We start from the raw sequence: 22,888 nt of genomic DNA on the forward strand, positions 1-22,888 counted from the left end.
TTCATTCTACTCTTTATTTTATTTAATTATGATTTATTTCTTTATTATCTTTTTAATGAAATGAAGTTACTTTCATTCTCCTTGAGTTGCTTTTGTCTTTTGTTAATTATGACTAGTTCTTATTCTACTTTTCTGTTTCGATTTATGTAGTTAATAATTGAAGCCCAAGGTCCCTTTTGAATTCCCTTTGAAATTCCAGCCGAATTTTGTAGCACGTACAACATCAACTCTAGACTACTTTATGAGCAGTCCTTATTTGGAAATCTATTTTTAATTTTAGAATTCCTTTCAAAATTTTAGCTAAGTGCTGTATCACATACAACATGAGGGATATTTCATTAAAGGGAGAGAATACAGTTAACGTCATGCATGATCTTTATCATGATTCCTACTAATAATATTTTTAACATGTTTCACATTCCTTGGGTGTATGAGTGGCCTAGCTTGCATGTCTTCAAGCTTGTGCGAGCCTTTTGTGAGGATTTTGGTGATTTTATATGTGCACTCCCAGTTTGGGACTAACGACCTAAAGTTGAGTTCTCTAGTGGTGAGGAGCACATGTCTTAACATAAGTTCCTCAACTTCAAATTCTCTTTCTTGCATTTTCTGCTTTAAATATCTGGCATTCTTTTAGTTGTATATAACAGTTTTTAGGCCGACATTATTCTTCTTTTCTTCTAGCAGATCCTGTCCTATCTTGTAAAGCCTCCTGTCTCATTTCTTTGATGTAATACATAATCGAAATGAAGGAGTCTCTATATCGATGGAGATCATTGTCACCACTACAAAAGCTAAGGGAAATAGCGTTTTAGAACCAAAGTTTACTTGGTGGCCATGATCCTTTCAATTCATCTAGACGAACTTTAAAATATTCTTAATTATTTTGTTGATTACTTTACTTGACCACTGGCCTGGGATGGTTAGTGTCGGGAAGCATTTTCTGATTTTTAACTCGTCACCAAAAGACCTATGCCTTGAATTATTGAATTGTTTATTTTTGTCTATGGTGATCAAATAGGGTATATCGAACCTACAAATGATCGAATTTCAGATGAAGTCGAAGATCTTTTGCACTGTAATTTTTGCTAAATGCTACTCATTTGGTGAATCAATCTACCACTATAATACCAGATTTCATTCATCCTTTTGCGTACAGTTCACTTTTGGATAGCTTAAGCCCATCTTACCCCTCTTGACTTTCTATAGGCTCTCAGGATTCGAACCTATATCATTTCCCTTAATATAGACTTAAATTAAATCTTGGTACCAATACTTAGACATAGAGGATGAGTCGTTACACAAAACGTGCTTTTTTTGTAATGGCCCAAGCCTTTGTGCTCAAGACTTTATATCATACATACGGTCCACTTTGAAAGAGCCTAACCCATCCTAAATTTCACGAATTTCTATTGAGTTCCCAGATTTCGAACCCATGATCTTTCCTTCGAGAGAGAGACTTAATTAAATCCTAGTAGAAATTAGAACAGAAACTTTGGATTTATATATGGAACTTTTCCGACATTTTTAATGGTGAGATCACTTTGTAATTGTACATTTATAAGTGTAGTTGGATGAACGGGACCCGTAATCGGTTAACGAGCAAAAGTTTTTGGAACTAGATTTCCAATTGATTGAGTACCGGGAGCAAGCCCAGTATCCAGCACTCTTTATAGAATGGTGCCAAATGAATTGCAGAAATAGAAACTACAAATGCAAGAGTTGTTGGATGAGGGTTTTATCCAGCCAAACGTTTCTCCATGCGATGCTCCATTAAGTTTTTCAAGAAGAAAGATAGATCAATGAGGATTTACATAGATTATCGGGAGTTAAATCATTTCACAATAAAAAACAAGTGTCATCTTTCGAGAATTGAAGATTTGTTCGATCAGTTGAAGAAAGCTATGTATTTTTCCAAGATTGACTTAAGTTTAGGATATCATCAATTAAAGATTAAGTAATGTGACATTCTAAAAATAGCAGTCAGGACTTGCTATGGGCATTATGAGTTTATAGTTATGCAGTTTAGTGTAACTAATGCTCCCATAGTATTCATGGATATAATGAATAGGGGTTTTCAACAATATCTAGATCAGTTTGTTATAGTATTTGATTATGAAATAAGTGCGAGATAAAAGGCAATAATAAAATAAACCAAACAAGGCAAGAACATCAAGATATTATATGGAAATCCAAGACTGAAGAAACCACAGTTAGAAGATGAGTCATTCACTATAATCAATAATGAACGTTGATTACACGAGATCTCAATGCTGTTAATCAATATCTAAACTCTCTTTAAGACTATAACAGTGTTGTGTTATGTTTACAAGCCGTGAGTGCTGCATATAATCCCCAAAAATAGAGTATAGTATCATTGAAATTCTATAAAACACGTTAAAATGTGAAATCAGCCTTGGCCTTGAACCGTTGCTCGAATAGCAAGCTGGCACCAAGTGAGTGCCAACTCCCCTGTTTTGAGCAGTCAAGGTAGAGACAGGCACTTAGCAAGTGAGAATGCTTTGAAACTTTCTCCTTGGTCCATAATTTGACCTCTTCATGTCATCTTCAACCAAATACCAATACCCAGTAGAATTTGGGTCACACTTTAATAATTTTCCACCTTGAACCAAATTCCAATGCAAAGAACTATAACACTATCTTCCATAAATCACCAAACAACTACTCCACCTCTTTCACACAAGGCCCAAGGGCTAAATCAATAACAAATACCAACTATGTTCAAACAACACTCAAACTTAGCAATGAGAAGTTATTTTATCATCATATCAGTGAGATTCTTGTTGGTATTAACATTACTCACTATAATTTCCCTACAAACGATTACTTTATGCTCATATCAACGTGCTTTGTCCTATCTAATCCTATGTCAGAAAGATAGCATTCTGACTATGACAATAAGCTGTAGAAATCTACAAGCCTTTACTAAGTTTACCAATCAAAGCCCTTAACCACATAGCCTCCTTACATACTTCTATAATAGTCATGTACTTTGCCTTTGTTGTAAATAGTGATAATGTATTCTGTGAAGTAGCCTTTCAACTAATGGCGTATCTTCCAATGGTAAAGACATATATGAATGATCTCCACTTATCAAGATTCACTGTATAATTTGAATTCACATAACCAATGACTTCATTTGTATTTCTGATGCAAACAAGCGTTAGTAGAGCACCTCAAGTATCTAAATATTTATCTCACTGTTTTACCAATGTTCCTTGCTAGGATTTTCCATGTATCTACTAGTTATGCCAACTATATGTACCAAATTTAGGTTTGTAAAAACCATGGCATACATAAGCAATCCCACTGCACTTGAATAAAAAACCATATAAATGTAGTCAATGTGTTCATTTGACTGTGGACACAAGTTAGATAGTAATTTAAATTGGGCAACTAATGTAGTATTGACAGCCTTTGCATTCAACATATTAAACTTGTAAAATACCTTCTCAATATACCCTTTTTGACTCAAATACAATATGACAGCTTTCTAGTCCCTCAAGATCTCTATACCAATAATCTTCCTTGCTACACCCAAATCATTCATCTTAAACTCTTCATTAAGCAAAGCTTTTACCTTTCCAACCTCCATTTTATCTTTAGCTACTATCATCTTGTCATTGACATACGACAGTAGATATGTAACTGAATAATTATCATACTTTCTTCAGTATACTTAACTATGATAATTGCTTTTGATAAATTTATAAGTGGTCATGAACGAATCGAACCTCTTATGAGACTGCATTGGTGATTGCTTCAATTCATATAAGGACTTCTACAACAAGCATGCATAGTTTTCTTTTCCAATAACCATGAATGCCTCTAGTTGTTGCATATAAATGTTATCTTAAAGTTTTCCATATAAGAATGTTGTTTTGACATTTATCTACTTAAGCACCAAGTCATCCTTAAAAACAACCCCAAGCAAAGCTTGAATTAAGCTATGCTTTATAACCGGTGAAAACGCATCTACAAAGTCAACACCTGGAACTAGCTGTACTTGGCCTCTTCAATTCTTGATGTACATTCCTTTCTTTTGACCACCCATTTCCAGTGAACAACCTTCTTCTCCTTGGATAAATTCACCAAGTCCCATGTGCTATTTTTATTAAGTGACTCCATCTTTTTTGCATGACTATCAACCATTTTCTAAAACCATGAGTATGTGGCATGCTCTTCAATGGAATCAATATTGTCGATCATGTTCAATGCATAAGCTAAGAAGTCTATTTCTCTATATTTTTATGGAGGTTTAATCTCTCTGCCAGATCTATCCTTTGCTATTGAATACTGCAATGTTGATGGTGGTGGAGGCAAAGTACTACTGTCCTTCAAATTTGAACTAGACTTATCAGAAGCTTCTAATTTAATTTCTAAACTAATTTCCAACATTACCTAAGTATTTTAATTCAGTTGTTCAATTTTACAAGAATCTCTACGAGGTAAAACTCAAAACCTATTATCTATACATAGGCATTTTACTCGCTCCCAATTTACTTCTCAATCATAGTTTTCCATTCTTTGAAGGTAGCAAACACATCACTCTTTTGTTTCGAGAAAAATATCCAAGTTTTTCTGGAGATATTATCAATCACTGTCAACAAATAATTAGCACTTCCTTTAGAAGGCATCCTCTCCAGTCTTGAAGATCTGAATTGATATGCTCAATTGTTTTCTTTATGGTATTCCTTTTGTAAATCTGATCTTTTCTGTTTACCAAAGATACAATACTCATAGAACTTTAACTTACTGGTCCTATTCCCATCAAGAAGCCATCTCATGCTCAATTTTGTCATACCATTCTCACTCATGTACCCAAGTAGCATATGCCAAAATTTTGCAACTTCTTCATTTGCCAAAGAAGTAGCATTGCATCCCTATAACTGCAGAACCTTGCAAAATGTACAACTGCGTAGACTTTTTATATTTCTTCATGACATCAAAAACAACTTTTCTCACCTTCAAAACTCTACCTTCTCCATCGTATCTATGCCTATTTGAATCAATGGTACTCAATGACATAAGATTTTTGTTTAGTTATGGAACATGCCTTACATCAGTAAGTGTCCTGATAGCTCCATCAAATATTCTAATCTTGACTGTACCAGCTCCAACTATTTTACAAAGCACATTGTTTCCCATAATCACAACTTAAGTGCCAGCAGGTGACAAATCTACCACTCCAGCTGTAGGTTGATGACCAACCACCTTGTTTTGAGTGCTCGATGATACTTTGGAGTATTCCAAAGATAAAGAACAACATGGAAAGCAGCTCAAAACTGTCTTGGATACATTGCGATGAGAAAGTTATACATAAAAATTCAATAAATATGAGTTTTAGCAGGATCAAATAGGTTTTCTCGGTCATTTGTGACTTCTCAAGGAATTGAAGTCAATCCAACTAAAGTGAAAGTCGTGAAGAAGTGGTATAGACCATCCAATGCTAGAGAAGTTTGCATTTTCTTAGGATTGGCAGCTATTATTGTAGATTCGTAGAAGGATTGATGACTCGGTTGACTAGAAAGGGCATTAAGTTTCAGTAGTCTAAAAAATGTGAAAAGAACTTCCAAGAGTTGAAACAGAGACTAGTTACATTATTAGTCTCAACAATGCCAGAAGGTTCAGAGGGGTTTCTTAAGGATTAAGATGTGTGCCGATGCAAAATGGTAAAGTGTTTGCATATGCTTTGTTAGTCCCAGTTGTTTAAATCTTTTTATACGTTCGAGTATTTTCAGTAAAATACAAAATCCAAAAGTGCAGAAAAATCATAAAAGAACACAGAATTTTCGGCCAAAGGCCCCGAGGTTCGGCGACCAACTAACGCCTACATCCCCGTTGAGCATTCATACGGATTAAGCTCGAATCCACTATCAAGATACCGATATTCGGCAATACCAAGTTACAAACATATGAGAGTACACTGCCGTTTCTCCTAATCACAAGAGGCCCTCAGATTCTATACACAGATCTCACACAGAGATAAATCTCAACAATTCTTTGTAAGGATTTCACACAAAAATCACAAAGTAAACCCACAGAAAAATGGAGAGTTCGAAGAAGAAGAACGGCAGTCAAGAAGAAAAATGAAAAGTTAGGGTTAAACAAAATATTTCAAACCCTAGTTATATGAGGAGTCCCCCATAGACCAATCCAACGGTCACAATTATGCCACGCGTAAGAGATCCAGCATAGAATGCATTTTGGAGTTAAACACGTTTCACGAAAAACACGACTTTGTCAACTCTAGAATGTTCAGTAAGTGTGGTAAAATCATTGGGCCGGGTCAGCAGAATGTCCATTGGGCTCGAAGATTTCAGCAGCCCAAATCCTTACATTCTCCACCTTGCTAGAATTTTGAAGCTAGTTAGTGGATTCGATCATAAACTGTATTTCATTTGCTCTTTATTACCTGTTAACAAAGAATAAGAATTAGTAAACTTCAAGATTCAAAAGTTTCAAAGAATCAAAAAATTTACTGATAGGTATTACCTTTGTACCTAAATCTGCAGGATTGACTTTGATAGAAATTTTAACCAATTTTATATCACCCTTTTCTACAATATCCCTTATAAAATGAAACTTAACATCTATATGTTTTGTTCTATCATGAAAAATAGGATTTCTACTCAAGAAAATTGTACTCTGATTATCAGAACAAAGCTCCACCTTATTTCTTATAACATCTAATTCATTTAACAGACCCATTAGCCAGATTCCTTCTTTTACTGCTTCTATGGCAGCAATATACTCTGCTTCAGTAGAGGATAGGGCCACAAGTTTCTGTAATTGAGCTTTCCAACAAATACATGTATCATTTATCACATAGAAAAATGCAGTGGTTGACTTTCTATTGTCAGAATTTCCAGCAAAATCAGAGTCTACATAGCCTTTCAAACTTAAACCATTTTTGTTAGTTTTAAACATAAGTCCTAAAATTTGTGTGCCCTTTAGGTATTTCATTAAGTTTTTCATGGCTTCCCAGTGAAGTTCACCTGGGTTGCTCATAAATCTACTCAAAACGCTCACAGCATAGGCTATGTCAGGTCTAGAGCAGACCATGATGTACATTACAGATCCAACTGCATTAGCATATGGTACGTGTAACATTCTTTTTAATTCAATTTCATTTTTAGGTGATTGGTCAATGGACAATTTAATATTTGTAGATAGAGGTAAACTAACAGGTTTGGCATCATGCAATGAAAAACGTCTAATTACCTTTTCAATGTACCCTTTTTGAGTTAAAAACAATTTTCCATTTTGTCTATCCCTTTTTATTTCCATTCCTAAAATCTTCCTAGCAGGTCCTAAGTCTTTCATCTCAAATTCAGACTTCAATTTTTCTTTTATAGAGTTCAATGCATCAAGGTCATTACTAGCTAGGAGCATATCATTCACATACAAAAGCAGATAAAAGAATTCAGATCTCTCATTTCTTTTGAAATAAAAATAGGGATCATATTCAGATTTTCTGAACTTAAGTCCTTGTATAAAAAGGTCAAACCTTTTATACCATTGTCTTGGGGCCTGTTTTGGGCCATATAAGGACTTACTTAATAAGCAAACTAAGTGTTCTTTATTTTTAACTTCAAAGCCTTTTGGTTGTGTCATGTATATGGTTTCATCTAAAAAACCATACAGAAAAGCGGTTTTTACATCTAATTGTTCAAGTTCTAAGTTAAATTGAGTGACAAGGGCAAGAAGTATCCTAATTGAAGTGTATTTCACTATAGGTGAAAATATTTCAGTGTAGTCAATGCACTCTCTTTGTGTAAAACCTTTAGCAACCAGCCTAGCCTTATATCTTTTGTTATTTGAAGTATATTCTTCTTCTTTTATTTTGTAAACCCATTTACAATCAATTAGTTTGCAGTCTTTAGGATTTTCCACTAAGTTCCAGGTTTTATTTTTATACAGAGAACTCATCTCTTCTTGCATTGTTGTAACCCATTTAGCAGAGTTTTTAGAGGTGATAGCCTCTTCATAGCATTCAGGTTCCTTATCTAAGAATTCTTTATCTACCTGGTCAGACACATAGTCTACAAACTAGTACCTAGAGGGAGGTCTAATAGTTCTTCTCTCTCTATCTCTGGCTAACTGATAGTCCTGCAGGTCATGTGCAGGTTCTAATTCTTGAGAATTATCTACATTCTCATCATTAGTGTCTGATTGAATCTCAACCTAAGGTGTCTCCACCTCAGTATGTATTTGTTCAAGGGAATTTTGGCTTTCAAAATTTAATTCTATCATAACAAAATCATTATCTGTAATTTTGTCTTCATTGTTGTCACCAAGACATGGGAAAATATCTTCATTAAAAACCACAGACCTACTTATGATTACTTTAAATCCTTTGGCTTCCTTCAGCCAGAATCTATAGCCTTTTACCCCTTCCCCATATCCTAAGAAAACATATTTCAAAGATCTTGGGTCTAGTTTTGAGTCAATTTGGTAAGCATAGGGTGCACACCCAAAGGTTTTTAGATGAGAATAGTTTGGAACCGATCCTGACCATATTTGTTGTGGTATCTTATTATTTAATGAAATGGAAGGACATAAATTTATCAGATAGCAAGCAGTTTTTACTACTTCCCCCCAAAAGATTTTTGGTAATCCTGAACTAATCAGCATGCACCTAGTTCTCTCAAGAATGGTTCTATTCATTCTCTCAGCTACACCGTTTTGTTGAGGAGTATAGGTTACAGTGCTATGTCTTAGTATTCCATTAGTACTGCAGTACTGATTAAATTCAGCATTGCAGAACTCCAAACCATTGTCAGTTCTTAAAACTTTGATTTTCCTACTTGTTTGATTTTCTACTAAGGTTTTCCACTCCTTAAAGACTAAGAAGGTGTCTGATTTAGATTTTAGTAGGAAGATCCAAAGTTTCTTGGAGTAATCATCAACAGTAAGGAGGTAATATCTATATCCAGATATAGTGGACACAGGTGCAGGGCCCTATAAGTCACTGTGAATGTATTCAAGTATATTTTGAGACTTATGAATGCCATGATTAAATGGCATTCTATTCTGTTTTCCCATAATACAATGTTCACAGAAGGTTAACTTCTGAACATTGTCATTCCCAAAAACACCAACTTTTGAAAGTGTCTTTAGACCCTTCTCACTAAGATGACCTAGTCTTTTGTGCCATAGATCAGAATTATCTAGTTGTGTCATCAGATTCACAGCAACATTCTGAATGACATCATCAGGATTTAGGATATAGATACCATTTATTTTGGGTGATTTGAATATAAGTGACTGATTTCTATTTAATTTTGTGAAGCCATCCTTAATTTCAATTTGATACCCTTCATCATCTAAGACCCCAAGGGATATTAGATTCCTTCTAAGTGCTGGGACATATCTAGTATGATTTAGCCTTAGATGTTGACCATTTTTCAATTTTAAAACAATGTTTCCAATTCCTTTTACTTGACAGGAATCATTATTTCCCAGTTTTACACATCCACCACTAAGGTTTGTGTAATTAGTAAACCATTTAATATTAGGGCTCATATGAAAGGAACACCCTGAATCTAGAACCCAGTCATATTCAGATTTCTCTAATGAGTGCACATAAGCTAGCCTAATATCAGCATCTTCTTCCCTTTCATAGGAAGCAGCAATGGCTGAAGTGCCATTTTCTTGCTTAGAGCCATTTTCTAGGTCATTAGCCTTTTTGAAGCAGTCTTTTATCAAATGACCAGTTTTACCGCAGTAATAACATTTTCTATTGTTAGCCTTTCCTTTATATAGCTTCTTGTCCTTTCCTTTATTATTTCCCCATTTCTTCTTAGAGAAAGTTTTATCTCTATTATAGTTAGCTTGACTAAAGTTATTTAAAACTTTTATGGGAGTTTTTGGATTGGACATTGATTTTTCAACATTTAAGGCAACTTTATGTTCAGATTTAAGTTCTAGATCTCTAGTCTTGAGTGACTCATGAATGATTTCAACAGTTAAGTCACTCCTACCATATTCTAAGGCATTCTTAATGTCTTTGTACTTATCACCCAAGGCATTTAGAAGACCAACTACTTTCTGGTCATCAGAGATCTTTTCCCCACAATTGGTTAAATCTTGTGTAATTTTATTAAACCTGTCCATATTTTCTTCTAGGTCTGCAGTAGGGTCAAATTTATGACTGAAAAATTGTTTTCAGAGGAAGCACTTATTTGGGAGAGACTTAGAAACATATTGTTTTTCTAAGGCTGTCCACAACTCAACAGCAATAGTAGTAGTTCCTATCTTTCTAATCACAGAGTCAGATAGATGAAGAAATATTGTACTCCATGCCAATTCATCTTGCTCAATTTTTCTAACTTCTGACAAAGTTTTGGCCAAGATTCATCAATTGCTTTAACACATTTTAATTGCATTAAGAGGGCTTTCATTTTCTGGCTCCAGAGAGTAAAATCCCCTTTCCCATCCCAATGTTGAATATCAGTTTTAGTGGACATATTGTACAAGTATAGCACTATAGTATTTTAGATGAGTTAGGTAAGATTTAATTCCCAAAAATTGTCACAGTTTATGCAGAGAACAACAGAAATATATTGTATAAAATAGTTCACACTCAGTAAACTTCTTACTTGACAATTTATTCTTGCAATAACAAATAAAGCAATTTCTTGCCTAATTATGTAACATGTAAGTGCATAAACAAAAAATTGAATAATGTCAACTGCAGATTGTTGACTAGTATTGTGAATTCCTATACACCAAATTTAAGATATGCAGAAATTAGCATAAATCGCAGTACATGGAAAAATTATGCCCTAATGGATTTCTTCACCGTTCCTTAATTCCCTCAGATTCTAGGGTTCTCGCATGAAACCCTAGACAAAGGAAAATTAAGGAGGTTCAAAGAAAATCCCTAACTTAACCCGAATCAATGTTCAGTAAATATTTAAATTTGGACAAAGTATAGATTTCACCAGATCTGCAGTTTATTTCGAAAGGTACCAATCTGTTTCCATAGATCTGCTCAAGATTCAGATTGAAGAGATTTCCTGTACAATAGAAAACAGATCTATTAATTTTTGATAGTTCTAAGTACAGTCGTGTTATAGAATGCAAGATTTGAACAATAATATTTTGAAAAAACGAATATAGCAGTGGCGCTGATACCACTGTTAGTCCTAGTTGTTCAAATCTTTTTATACGTTCAAGTATTTTCAATAAAATACAAAATCCAAAAGTGCAGAAAAATCATAAAAGAACACAGAATTTTCGGCCAAAGGCCCCGAGGTTCGGTGACCAACTAACGCCTACATCCCCGTTGAGCATCCATACGGATTAAGCTCGAATCCACTATCAAGATACCGATATTGGGCAAAACCAAGTTACAAACATATGAGAGTACACTGTCGTTTCTCCTAATCACAAGAGGCCCTCAGATTCTATACACAGATCTCACACAGAGATAAATCTCAATAATTCTTTCAAAGGATTTCACACAGAAAATACAAAGTAAACCCACAGAAAAATGGGGAGTTCGAAGAAGAAGAACGGCAGTCAAGAAGAAAAATGAAAAGTTAGGGTTAAACAAAATATCTTAAACCCTAGTTATATGAGGCGTCCCCCATAGACCAATCCAGCGGTCACAATTATGCCACGCATAAGAGATCCAGCAGAGGACGCATTTTGGAGTTAAACGCGTTTCACGAAAAACACGACTTTGTCAACTCTAGAATGTTCAGTAAGTGTGGTAAAATCATTGGGCCAGGTCAGCAGAATGTCCATTGGGCTCAAAGATTTCAGCAGCCCAAATCCTTATATGCTTCAAGACAATTGAGTCATTGTTTGTATGGAGAAAATTGTGATATTTATACAAATCATAAGAGTCTAAAAAATTTGTTCACTCATAAAGAACTTAATTTAAGATAGAGAATAGGGTTAAAACTTGTAACAAACTGCAACTGCACTATGCATTACAGTCTGGGTAAGGTTAATGCGGTCACTGATGTACTTAGTTGAAAGATAGTAGGATAATTTGTAGCTTTATCTGTTAAGCAAGAACAACTACTTAAGGATTTTGAGAAGAGGAAAATATAGGATGTCTCTCTAATCAGACAACAGTTGGAATGGTAACTTTGAGAGTTCAACTTGTTCTTAAGGATCGAATTAAAGAAACTCATAGAGTCGACATTTTTCTACCGAAAATAAAGTTAGAGATTGCATCTAGAAAAAGAAGGGACTTTCATCTATCTTCGATGGATATAATTATGTTTAAAGGAAGGTTATGTGTGCTATAGTATGAAACTCTAAGAAACGAGATTTTGGAAGAGGCTCACTCGGCTCATACCACTTACCCAAAAGGTATAAAAATGTATTGAGATTTTTAAGATAAATTTTGGTGGAGAAATGTAAAGAAATGAACATGAATGTTTGTATTACGATGCATGGTCTATCAACAAGTCAAAGTTGAATATCAAAGGCCGTCAGGATTGTTGAACTCGTTAGATATTCCTAAGTGGAAATGAAAACACATAAACATGGACTTCAGTGTTAGATTCTCAAAGTCAATTAGAGGTCATAATGCTATTTTATAGTAGTTGACCAATTGTCTAAGTTGACTCATTTTTTGCCGTAGAGAATGAATTTTAGCTAGCATAGTTGGCACAGTTGTATATAAGGGAGATTTTCTGATTACATTGGGTTTTGTATTAATTGTGTCTAATAAAGGCCTGAGATTTATGTCTAGATTGTGAAATAGTTTACAAGATGTTATGGAATCTAAACTAATGTTCATTATAGCATATCATCCACAAAATGGAAGGTCAATAAAAAAAGCATTCAAATCCTGAAGACATGTTGAGGGCATGTGCGCTGGATCTTAGTGGCAACTGGGAAGGACACTTACAATAATAGTTTCAAACCATTATAGGCATGGCCCCATATGAGGCTCTTTATGGTATGAAGTGTCAATCATCTATTTATTGAGACGAACTGGGTGAATAGAAGGTTCTAGATCTCGAGATCGTTGAGCAGACAATTCAAGTTGTCGACAAGAATCAGGTTTGAATAAAAGTAGCTCAAGATCGGCAGAAAAAGTTATGCTGATAAGAAGAGAAAAGATTTAAATTTCAAGTAGAGGATAAAGTCTTCTTGAAAGTAGCACCGATAAAAGGCGTGCTCCATTTGGGTAAGAAAGAAAAGTCAAGATCTTGATCCATCTGAAATTCTAGAGAATTTTGGAAATGTGGCCTATTGAATTGCACTGCCACCTAAACATTAAGCAATGCGTACTATGTTTGACATCTCCATGCTTAGAAAGTACGTTCATGATCTAGTCATGTGGTAGATTTTCAATTTTTGGAAGTACATAAAGATCTGACGTATGAAAAAAGCTCAAAGGTACTTAATAGGAAGGTACACGTGTTAAGGATAAAGAAATTCATCTAGTAAAGGTGCAATGGCGCGATCATGGATTAGAAGATACAGCTTTAGAAAAAAATAGACAAAAAGAGAGGATTTTAAAGACAATTTTCAAGAACTATTTGACTAAGGTAATTTCGAGATCGAAAATCTTTTAAGGAGAAAGGGATGTAATATCCTAGAAATATTGAATATATAATATGATAAAATGATTTATATGCATTGTTGTAGTTGTTGGATGGTAATAAGTACTTTGAGTTTAGATTGAAATTTCAAGGAAAGTTAAAAGACCAAATGCAACATTTTGAAGTTTGTTGACTCGAGTGTAAATAAGGAAAATATTCGTTTTATACAAAAAAGAATTTATATAGGGCCGACCCACACAGGGCCATGTGGTGTCAAATGACACCACAAAATTTTTGCTGTTCTTTTTATATTTTTTTCAGAAAATAGTTGTTTTGATCCCTTTACGACCTGCTTTGACACACTTATTATGGAATGTCAAATAAAGTCAAAATACAGCATTCTTAGTACCATTAATTTAGAATGCTCATGACTTAGTTTTTTGTTTGTTAATGGAATGTGAACCAACCAAACATAGTAAAAGTTACAATGCATCAACGTATGTTGTTCCAAACTAGTATTTCAAAAATTTTGATAATTTGATAACTTTCAAAATTTAACAAAATTTTTGATAATATGCTAACTCCCAAGATTCAAATCTGTCCAAGAAGCCTCTATCTCCAACGGTAACCCACAACAACATGATTGGGATCCATTTTCTCTAAATATAAGTAGCACTTTGTGAAATGGCACACCTGTCAGTATATTTCTATATTAAATATATTGACTGGCAATTTTTCGGTTTATTGGTGGAAGCGAACTCGCACAAAAATGCTCGTTGAAATAAAAAGAATAATTTCAATTCGTGCATGAGTTGGGGATGCCCTTACTAACAAAGTTTTGTTGACATGCAATTTCTTCTTCTCATCCAATAAGAGTTCTAATATCTAAAAATTTAATACTCAATAAAATTAAGATGGGGCTCGAGGATTGGTTTTTTAGAAAGGTACGAAATGAATCGTCAAATATTCAATATGATTCCACAAGATCTAGGCCCCGTTTGATTCTCATTTTTCTAAGAATGAAAATGAAAAATATAGTCGTTGTGGGACCCGCACAAGAGATAAAAAGTCAAATATGGTGGCTTGGTGTGATGGATAATGGTCATATTTTTTATTTTTGTGGCAAAAAAAGGGAAATCAAATGGGGGCCTAGTTTCTTTCAAGTAACGAATTCTAGCCAACTGAAAGGATCTTCTGATCAATCTAGAGATCATTTGGACCATTCTTAAAATTACTTACCAGATAATATGTACTTATTTAGTTGAACATTATGATGTTATTTTCAGCCAAATCTTATTTATATCAAAGCTTGAATCCATTTGTAATACCTTAATTAAGGCGGTGGCATTGGATTGATATCAATCCAATCCAAAACCATTACAAAACACACACAAATCCATTTTTTTCACCCACAACCTAGAGATGTCGAAGCAGAGGGAAAAAAAAAGGGAAGGAAAAGAAGGAGAAAAAAAAAAGGGAAAGTTCGCCTATACTGTTAAAAAATAAGTGGTCTACACTATTAGGCTTGAATTCCTCAATTTTGAAAGGTAAGTAAAAAGTTACTTATTGTCAAGTTATGTCTAATTTTATAGTTGTTAGATTGTTAGATAAAATTGAATTTTAATGAAGGGGTTAAGTATAATAAGCTATGAAATTGAGTTAAATGAAAGAAAAACTAGTTTCAAAGATTAAAGAGACTTTAGAAATCGCTTAGATGTGAAATGATTAAATTTGGGTATCGCCTATTTAATTATTGAAATTACTTAAAATAATTAATTGCTGATTTAAAAATTATATCATATTTCAGGCGGCGATAGGGACATTGAGACAACTTACCAACTGAGTTGATTTTGCGAATATAGTTCTATGAGTGGAAATATATATATATTTTCAAAGTATTTATAAATTAAATATATTATCAAGGTATGTGCAATTATGTGTTCGATTATATGATTATTATGAAAATCTCTTTTATTATGATACATGTGGAATTTCATAGATTACTTGTGGTACATTTATAACTTGTTATGTGAAACAAATGTGATATTGAAATCGACCAGAAAAGTACCCATGATTAAATACTTTTTCCAGTTCACAGAAGGGTCTTTGTCTGTTCTATCCTACACGAAGGTGTCTTGACCTGACATTGGCCTTGATTGTGTACATATAGTTCACAGAGGGGCCTTGTCTATGTTTTGAAATTGATTACCGGAGGTCTTTAGACCGGCTTTTGTTCACAAAGGGGACTAAAGGCGTGGCAAAAGTTCTTAGCTCGAGGAGCAGATTACTGATTTTAGTCAGAGGTTACATTTTTTGTAGATTTTCTAATACATTTGATATGATGAGATTATAGCATGATTACCATCTTATGATCATATTATGACTTGAGATGATATTTTACAACATTATGTGAATATCTCACGTTTTGGCTATAATTATATGATGTTATCTTGCCAGTTATTCAATGATATGAACTCATTTTTTAATAAAAATGTAAAATTGAAAAAGTATAATCATTTTTGAACTTCTCCACTCACTGAGCTATCGACTCATATATTTTCCTGTAATTTTCCTACAAGTAGCAATTGATTCTTTTTAGCTGGAAGAGTCTAATGATTTCGGAATGAGAGCCACACGACATGTTGAGTGTTATGACTCATATTAATGAAGCACGAAGTAAATAATTTGGGCACATCGCATTATGTTTTACGTAAGTATCTGATTTTTTATGCATTTTTTGAAGTAACCCATATTCAGTATTGGTGATAAATTTGATGTCTAGTCAACATCTATCATCGGCGCACGTCATGTTTCGAGTCCACTACAGTGATTCTGGATAGGTCGTGTCAAAGTGGTATCAGAGCATGGTTTTGAAAAATTTTATGGTTCATGCATGTTCAGTGATATGAACACATGTCGTTGTGGCAGAAATCACTGGCTCTCTAGCTCGAATGTATAGAACCAAAATGATAGAAAAACATATTTTTTAATAGATTTAGAAACGATTAGTATGTAAGTATGGTAGTTGCAATGATATGATGGTTGGAAATGTTATTAGTTGCTGGGTTGGAACCATGTGTTTATGTAGCCTATTAAGATTTGAACAGATTGTGATGATTTTGTGGGGCATTCGAAGTTACAGATGTTACAATCACTTAATTATCAATTTATATGTAGAACTACATGATTTTTTATTTTTTTGTGCACATAGGAAAATTTTTAGTTATAGTTTGCACGATAAATACAAGGAAATGATATTATGTGTGATTGATGACAATCAGTGAGGAATTTTAATTATTTTTGCAGCCAAATGGTCATTAGTATTATCCAAATTTTGTGGTGATTTGTGGCCACTTATATGGGATGATAATAGAAATCCTAATGGTCTATATTTATGCTATATGATAAGAAATTATGAAGGACAAAATGATGATTTGTTGATTGATAGATAGCAATGTGTTATTGTATATCTTAAGCGTCGATGGGTTTAACATTTAGGTGATTCCAATTAACTCAATTATTTATGAATTGTTTGATTATAAGGAATATAAGTAAAATAGGGACAGATTTGAATATGATCACCTATTATGGGTAATTTGTTGTTGAAGAAATAGAATTAAATGGATATGTGCATTTAGGTCTGTCTGTGTCAATAAAAAAAAAATGAGAGAATGGTAGAGTTTAAATTTACTGAGATTAGGAAATTAACATGCGGTATATTGATGTGTGAAATGTTCACGTGATAAATATGAAGGCTATTATCTTGTGATATTAAGGAAAATCGATATAATTAAATGTTTTAGGTCATACGATATAATGATAAATGCCAAGTTTACTTGATCGTAACATGATATGGTGAATAGCATGTAAATGAATATAATGGTTGTCCTATAGCAAAATAATGTGATGATAGATTTGGGTTATTACGTTAATTAATTTTGTTAAGGCCATTTGTTGAATTATTGTGTTATATTCCATACAATTTGAAAGAGTTGTGTTAAATTTTGAAGTTAAGATGAATTTATTGAAACTTTAGTGATGTAATTTTTGGGCTATTTTCAATTATATGGATCATGAAACAAGTATTCCATTTTTATCAAAATATATTGGTTAAGAAATATAAGTAGGATATGTTGGATATGTCTAAAGTTTAAGATGATCATCAAATATAGATTTTAGTCATTGTGATATAGTATCTTTAGCAGAGACGGAGTGACAAGTGCTGCCAAATCCCATGTCCATTACAAGCCCAAAAAAATGTTAGAAAATTTTTAGTTTTTAGTCCATTAGCCCACCCATTTTGTAAATTCAGCCTGGCCCAAATTTTTTTTCTTAATACCCAATAGGCAATAGCCCATTGCCCAACACCCGATTATACAACAAATGAACAAATATATCTCCACTTTCATTCCACCTGCCCAGATTTACACGTCTCTCTCTCTCGAAATCTGTGGCTTTTTTATTGAAATTTTTGAAAACAAAAATTCCCAAATCTTTGAATAACCCTAATAGGCTAACCCCCAACCTTTCTATTCTTTTCCCTAATTACCATCTCAAAGGAGATCGTTGGCCACAAACAAGGAAGAAGAACAAGTGAAGTTTGATGAGTTTCGGTCGGCTGTTGGCAACTCCTTCGATAATTCGATTCGAACCCCATTTTTAGCCAACAACTCATTTCCTTTGATTATTGGTTAGTAATTGTGGCCCTTTTAATATTTGTGTCAAGATTTAAAATAACCCTTTTTTTTTGGGCAAGATGTTCTGATGTTTTAATTTTTTTTGCTATGTGTAATGTATTTGATTAATGATAATTTTTTATCTATGTTATGTTTATGGGTTATATTATTATCCTACAATTTTTTTGGAATTGGAATTAATTAGGCGTGCAAATTTTGCTAAACTTCATCGGCAGTATTAATTTATAGAAATAAAATGAGGAAGAAAGTCTTTAGCACGTCCTCTAGCATTTCATTCTGAATCTGAATTCTGAAACAATGTTCACCGGATTATATAAGCATTAAGCAAATAACAAATGAATAGAAATATAAACATAACTTATTAATGTAGTATATAGTACAAAATAGTTGAAAAATGAGTTATTATTGGCAGTTGGATTACACGTTTCCTCATCATGGGGACAAACACCATTTAGAACATGTATCTCATGGTTAGTAAGTAAATGGTTCTAATTTTTATTATGTTCATTTATTTTATTTTATTTTTTTTGCTATGTTATGTTTATGGTTATAATTTTATTTTATTATTATTTTTTTTATAGGCATTTGATTGGATTGCTTTTAAAACATCTAAACAAGCTTAATAATTCATCTAATTGTCTCGTTCACTTCGTCGACAAGACGGCAACAAAATATGTAAGCACTAAGCTGGTATTTCGCTTGACCTTGATTACCTTGAATTATATTTTACGTTGGAGTATTAGTTTATGACGATTCTTATATTTGATGTTGAATTTTTAGCTAGTTATAATATTTTTGAAAGGTTAGATAAGCAGTTAAAATGTTGCTAGTGGATTGTTTTTGGATTGTTGGGATACTGAAGTGTTTTGATTTTTTTTTTTTTTTTTTATGCTTTTTAGATTTTAATATGGAACCAAATCGACCTCTTGCCAAGAAAGGAAGAACCTTATTATCTTTATTTACAAAGAGCGACAAATCCGAGGGTGCTCCAACTCCTACGATACCCAATCCCCCAATTGCTACTCCAACTCCTACGGTACCCAATCCTCCAATTGCATCTACTGAAATTGAACCGTCCTCATCTTTCAATGTTGAGTTAGAACCATCTGATTCTATAGAACAAGACCCAGGAAAAAGAAAGCAAATATATGAATATCCGTTTAATGAATGTGATCAGATTAGGTGTGCCTATTTAAAAGCCGGGCCTTATCAACCAAAACTTTTGGAGTATCAAAGCAAAGAATGTGGAAGACAGAAACGTCGATTTCAAGAGTATTGGTACAATTAGTATTCTTGGTTGGAGTATTCGCCTTCAACATATAAGGCATATTGTTTTTTCTGCTTCCTTTTTCTCAATGAAGGTGTTCTACCTAATATTTCATCATTGGTTACTGTTAGATTTGATAGTTGGAAGAGGGTTGGCCAAGGAAGAAATGTGCATTTCTTGTTCATATTGGTACAACATCTTCATTATATCATAATGGCTATAAGAGAAGAGCTGAAGATTTAATGAAACCAACCCAATATATTGACAAGGTGATACACGCTATATCAAATGAGGAAAAATAGAAAAATCGTTTGCATCTAATGACCACAATTATGAGTGTTCGTTGGCTAGCACTTCAAAGTTGTTCATTTAGAGGCAATGATGAATCTCCATATTCACTGAATCGTGGGAATTTTCTTGAAATGGTAGATGCATTTGGAAAAATGAATACAAAAATAGGAGAAGTTGTGTTGGGTAATGCTCCAAAAAATGCTACATACACATCTCCAGACATTCAAAAAGAGATTTTGAGCATTATGGCTAATAGAGTAAGATAAAGAATCCGTAAAGAAATTGGGGATGCAAAGTTTAGTATTCTTGTTGATGAAGCTCGAGATGCATCTTCACAAGAACAAATGGCTATTATCTTGAGGTTTGTGAATGGTAATGGAATTTTGACATGACGTTTTTTTTTTTTTTTTTGCAATCAAAAGTGTTAGTGACACTACATCTTTGAATCTTAAGAATCAAGTTTTTGATGTTCTTGTTTGTTTCAACCTTCAAGTGCAAAATATGAGAGGTCAAGGGTATGATGGTGCTAATAACATGCATGGTTCTTGGAATGGACAACAAGCATTATTTCTTAGAGATTGTCCATATGCATATTATGTCCATTGTTTTACCCATCGTTTGCAACTCATGTTGGTTTCAGCAGCTAGGGATGTCGTAGATACTAATTCGTTCTTTTCAGATTTGGACAATGTTATTAATATGATTACATCATCTCCTAAACGCTTCAATGAGTTGAAAAGTTCCAAAAAAAAAAAAAAAGAAATTGAACATTTGTTGGAAATTGGAGAAGGAGAGACTGGAAGTGGGGCTAATCAAATTGGTAACTTGCAACGAGCTAGAGGTACTCGTTGGTCTTCTCATTACAACTCTGCAAAGAGTTTAATTGATATGTATGCTGCAACTTGCAAGGTGCTTGAGTATCTTAGTGATCATTCTCCAAATGTAAGAACTCGGTCTGAAGTGGGTGGTGTTTACAAAAATTGACATCATTTGAATTTGTATTTATTTTGTATTTAATGTGCTGAATGTTGGCAATCACAGATGTGCTTTGTCAAGCCCTTCAGAAAAAACTCAAGACATCTTAACTGCTATGAGATTTGTCCATACTACAAAAACCATCATTCAAGAATTGAGAGAAAATCACTGGGAAAAAATTCTTGAAGAGGTGAATTGTTTTTGCTCAAAAAATGATATACATATACTTGACTTACATGGTTCATATATGGTTGGTCGTTCTCGTGGTCGTGAGTATCCTACCATCGAACATCATTACCACTTCGATATTTTTAATGCAGCCATAGATTTTCTAGTGACGGAGTTAGATGCAAGATTTAATGAGACATCATTAGAACTCCTTTCTCTCGGCTTGGCATTTGATCCGAAAAATTCTTTTGAATCATTTAACATGGATAATATTTGCAAGCTTACAGAGAAATTTTATCCTCAAGATTTTACACAGCAAGATATTTATAGTTTGAAAGTTGAGTTGCAACATTAACAGCATGATGTGATTTATGAACCTCGATTTCAAGTATCTACACTTTCTGATTTATGTCAAGAATTGGTTGTAAGTAGAAGATTAGAGAGTTACGTCAATTTGACTAAATTGATTCGTCTAGTATTGACACTGCCTATTTCAACGGCTGTCGTGGAGCGAGCATTTTCTACAATAAAACAAAATGGATGATGGTTTTCTTACTGATTGTATGACACTTTACATTGAATGAGAACTTTCTTTGAATTTAGATTTTGATTCTATTATTGATGAATTTTATGCTATAAAGCATCGTTGGGTACAACTGTAACTGATAATATTATATTATGACCTTTTTTTGTTATTTATGAAATTCATTCGTACATTAAATTTCTAAAGTTTTCTCCCCTAACATTAATTCCTGGCTTTGTCCCTAATCTTTAGGTTACATTATCTCAATTAAAGGTCTTTATGCGATATACAAGAAGCATTATACATTGATGATAGATCAACGACCCATTTATGGAATAAGAGTATAGATTTTCATGGATTAAATGTTATTATTGTCTCTTCATAGAAAGAAAGAACAAAATTTATATGGGTATGAAAATGTCAAAAGTTTTGCTATCAGAAAATTTTGAGGAAATATTTGCTCTTATATTTAAAGATGATAAGTGATATTCACGATAATGATTCATGTTATGGTTTAGAAAATGTTCTCTAAGTGGAATAATAAAATATGGATTACGTTGTAGACTGGCTAAAGAGATATGATTAAATCATGATATATGGTTGGTTATATTGGGATTGACATTTAGGAATTGTGGCGTCATCACATGGTGGGAAGATCAATACTTACTGATCACATGAGGCTAAGGTATATTTGAAGTCGGAAAGGAGCCGAACTTGAAGCTGTGTATATATTATCGTTAGGTGATTAAATGAAAAGCTGAAAATATCACATATTGATCATTAGGATGATATTTAAGGTATCGGTTCAACATGTATTCGATATGCTCGTGGGTTAGTAAATAGATATCAAATTTAACTTATGCTATAAGATTATTAGTGGAGTTGAAAGAGAAAGAAAATCTTACATATGAGGAACAACCTGTTCAGATATTGGACGAAAAGAAACAAGTTTTGCGAAGTAAGACTATTTATTTTTTGGTTAAGATCTTATGGAGGAATCACGTTATAGGAAAAGCAACATAGGAAAGTGAAGAGCAGATGTGTTGTCAAAATTCACAGCTTTTTCGTATTTAATCAATTGAATTTCGAGAACGAAATTCTTTTAGGGGGTGAGTTTTGTAATACCTTAATTTAGTAAAACAAAATGTGTGTATATATATATATATATATATATGTAAAGACAAAAGAAAAAGATTAAGGCGGTGGAATTGGATTGATATCAATCCAATCCAAAACCATTACAAAACACACACAAATCCATTTTTTTCACCCACAACCAAGAGATGTCAAAGCAGAGACAAAAAGAGAGAGGAAAAAAAGGAAAGGAAAGGAAGAAAAAAATTGGAAAGTTCGCCTATGTTGTTAGAAAATAAGTGGTCTACACTATTAGGCTTGAATTCCTCAATTTTGAAAGGTAAGTAAAAAGTTACTT

At 33.4% G+C, this 22,888-nt stretch overlaps 1 protein-coding gene across 1 annotated transcript; it reads left to right on the forward strand.

The window, feature by feature from the left end:
- The first annotated feature begins 19,831 nt into the window (after positions 1-19,831).
- LOC111409502 (zinc finger MYM-type protein 1-like) lies at positions 19,832-21,288 on the forward strand. The gene is made up of 4 exons (XM_023039547.1): positions 19,832-19,973; positions 20,070-20,151; positions 20,213-20,743; positions 20,832-21,288. Exons 1-4 carry the CDS (start codon positions 19,832-19,834, stop codon positions 21,286-21,288), a joined length of 1,212 nt encoding a protein of 403 aa, XP_022895315.1.
- The last annotated feature ends 1,600 nt before the right edge of the window (positions 21,289-22,888 follow it).

This window comes from Olea europaea, chromosome 14 (genome assembly GCF_002742605.1).
Source record: "Olea europaea var. sylvestris chromosome 14, O_europaea_v1, whole genome shotgun sequence".
In the NCBI taxonomy this organism is placed as follows: Eukaryota; Viridiplantae; Streptophyta; class Magnoliopsida; order Lamiales; family Oleaceae; genus Olea; species Olea europaea.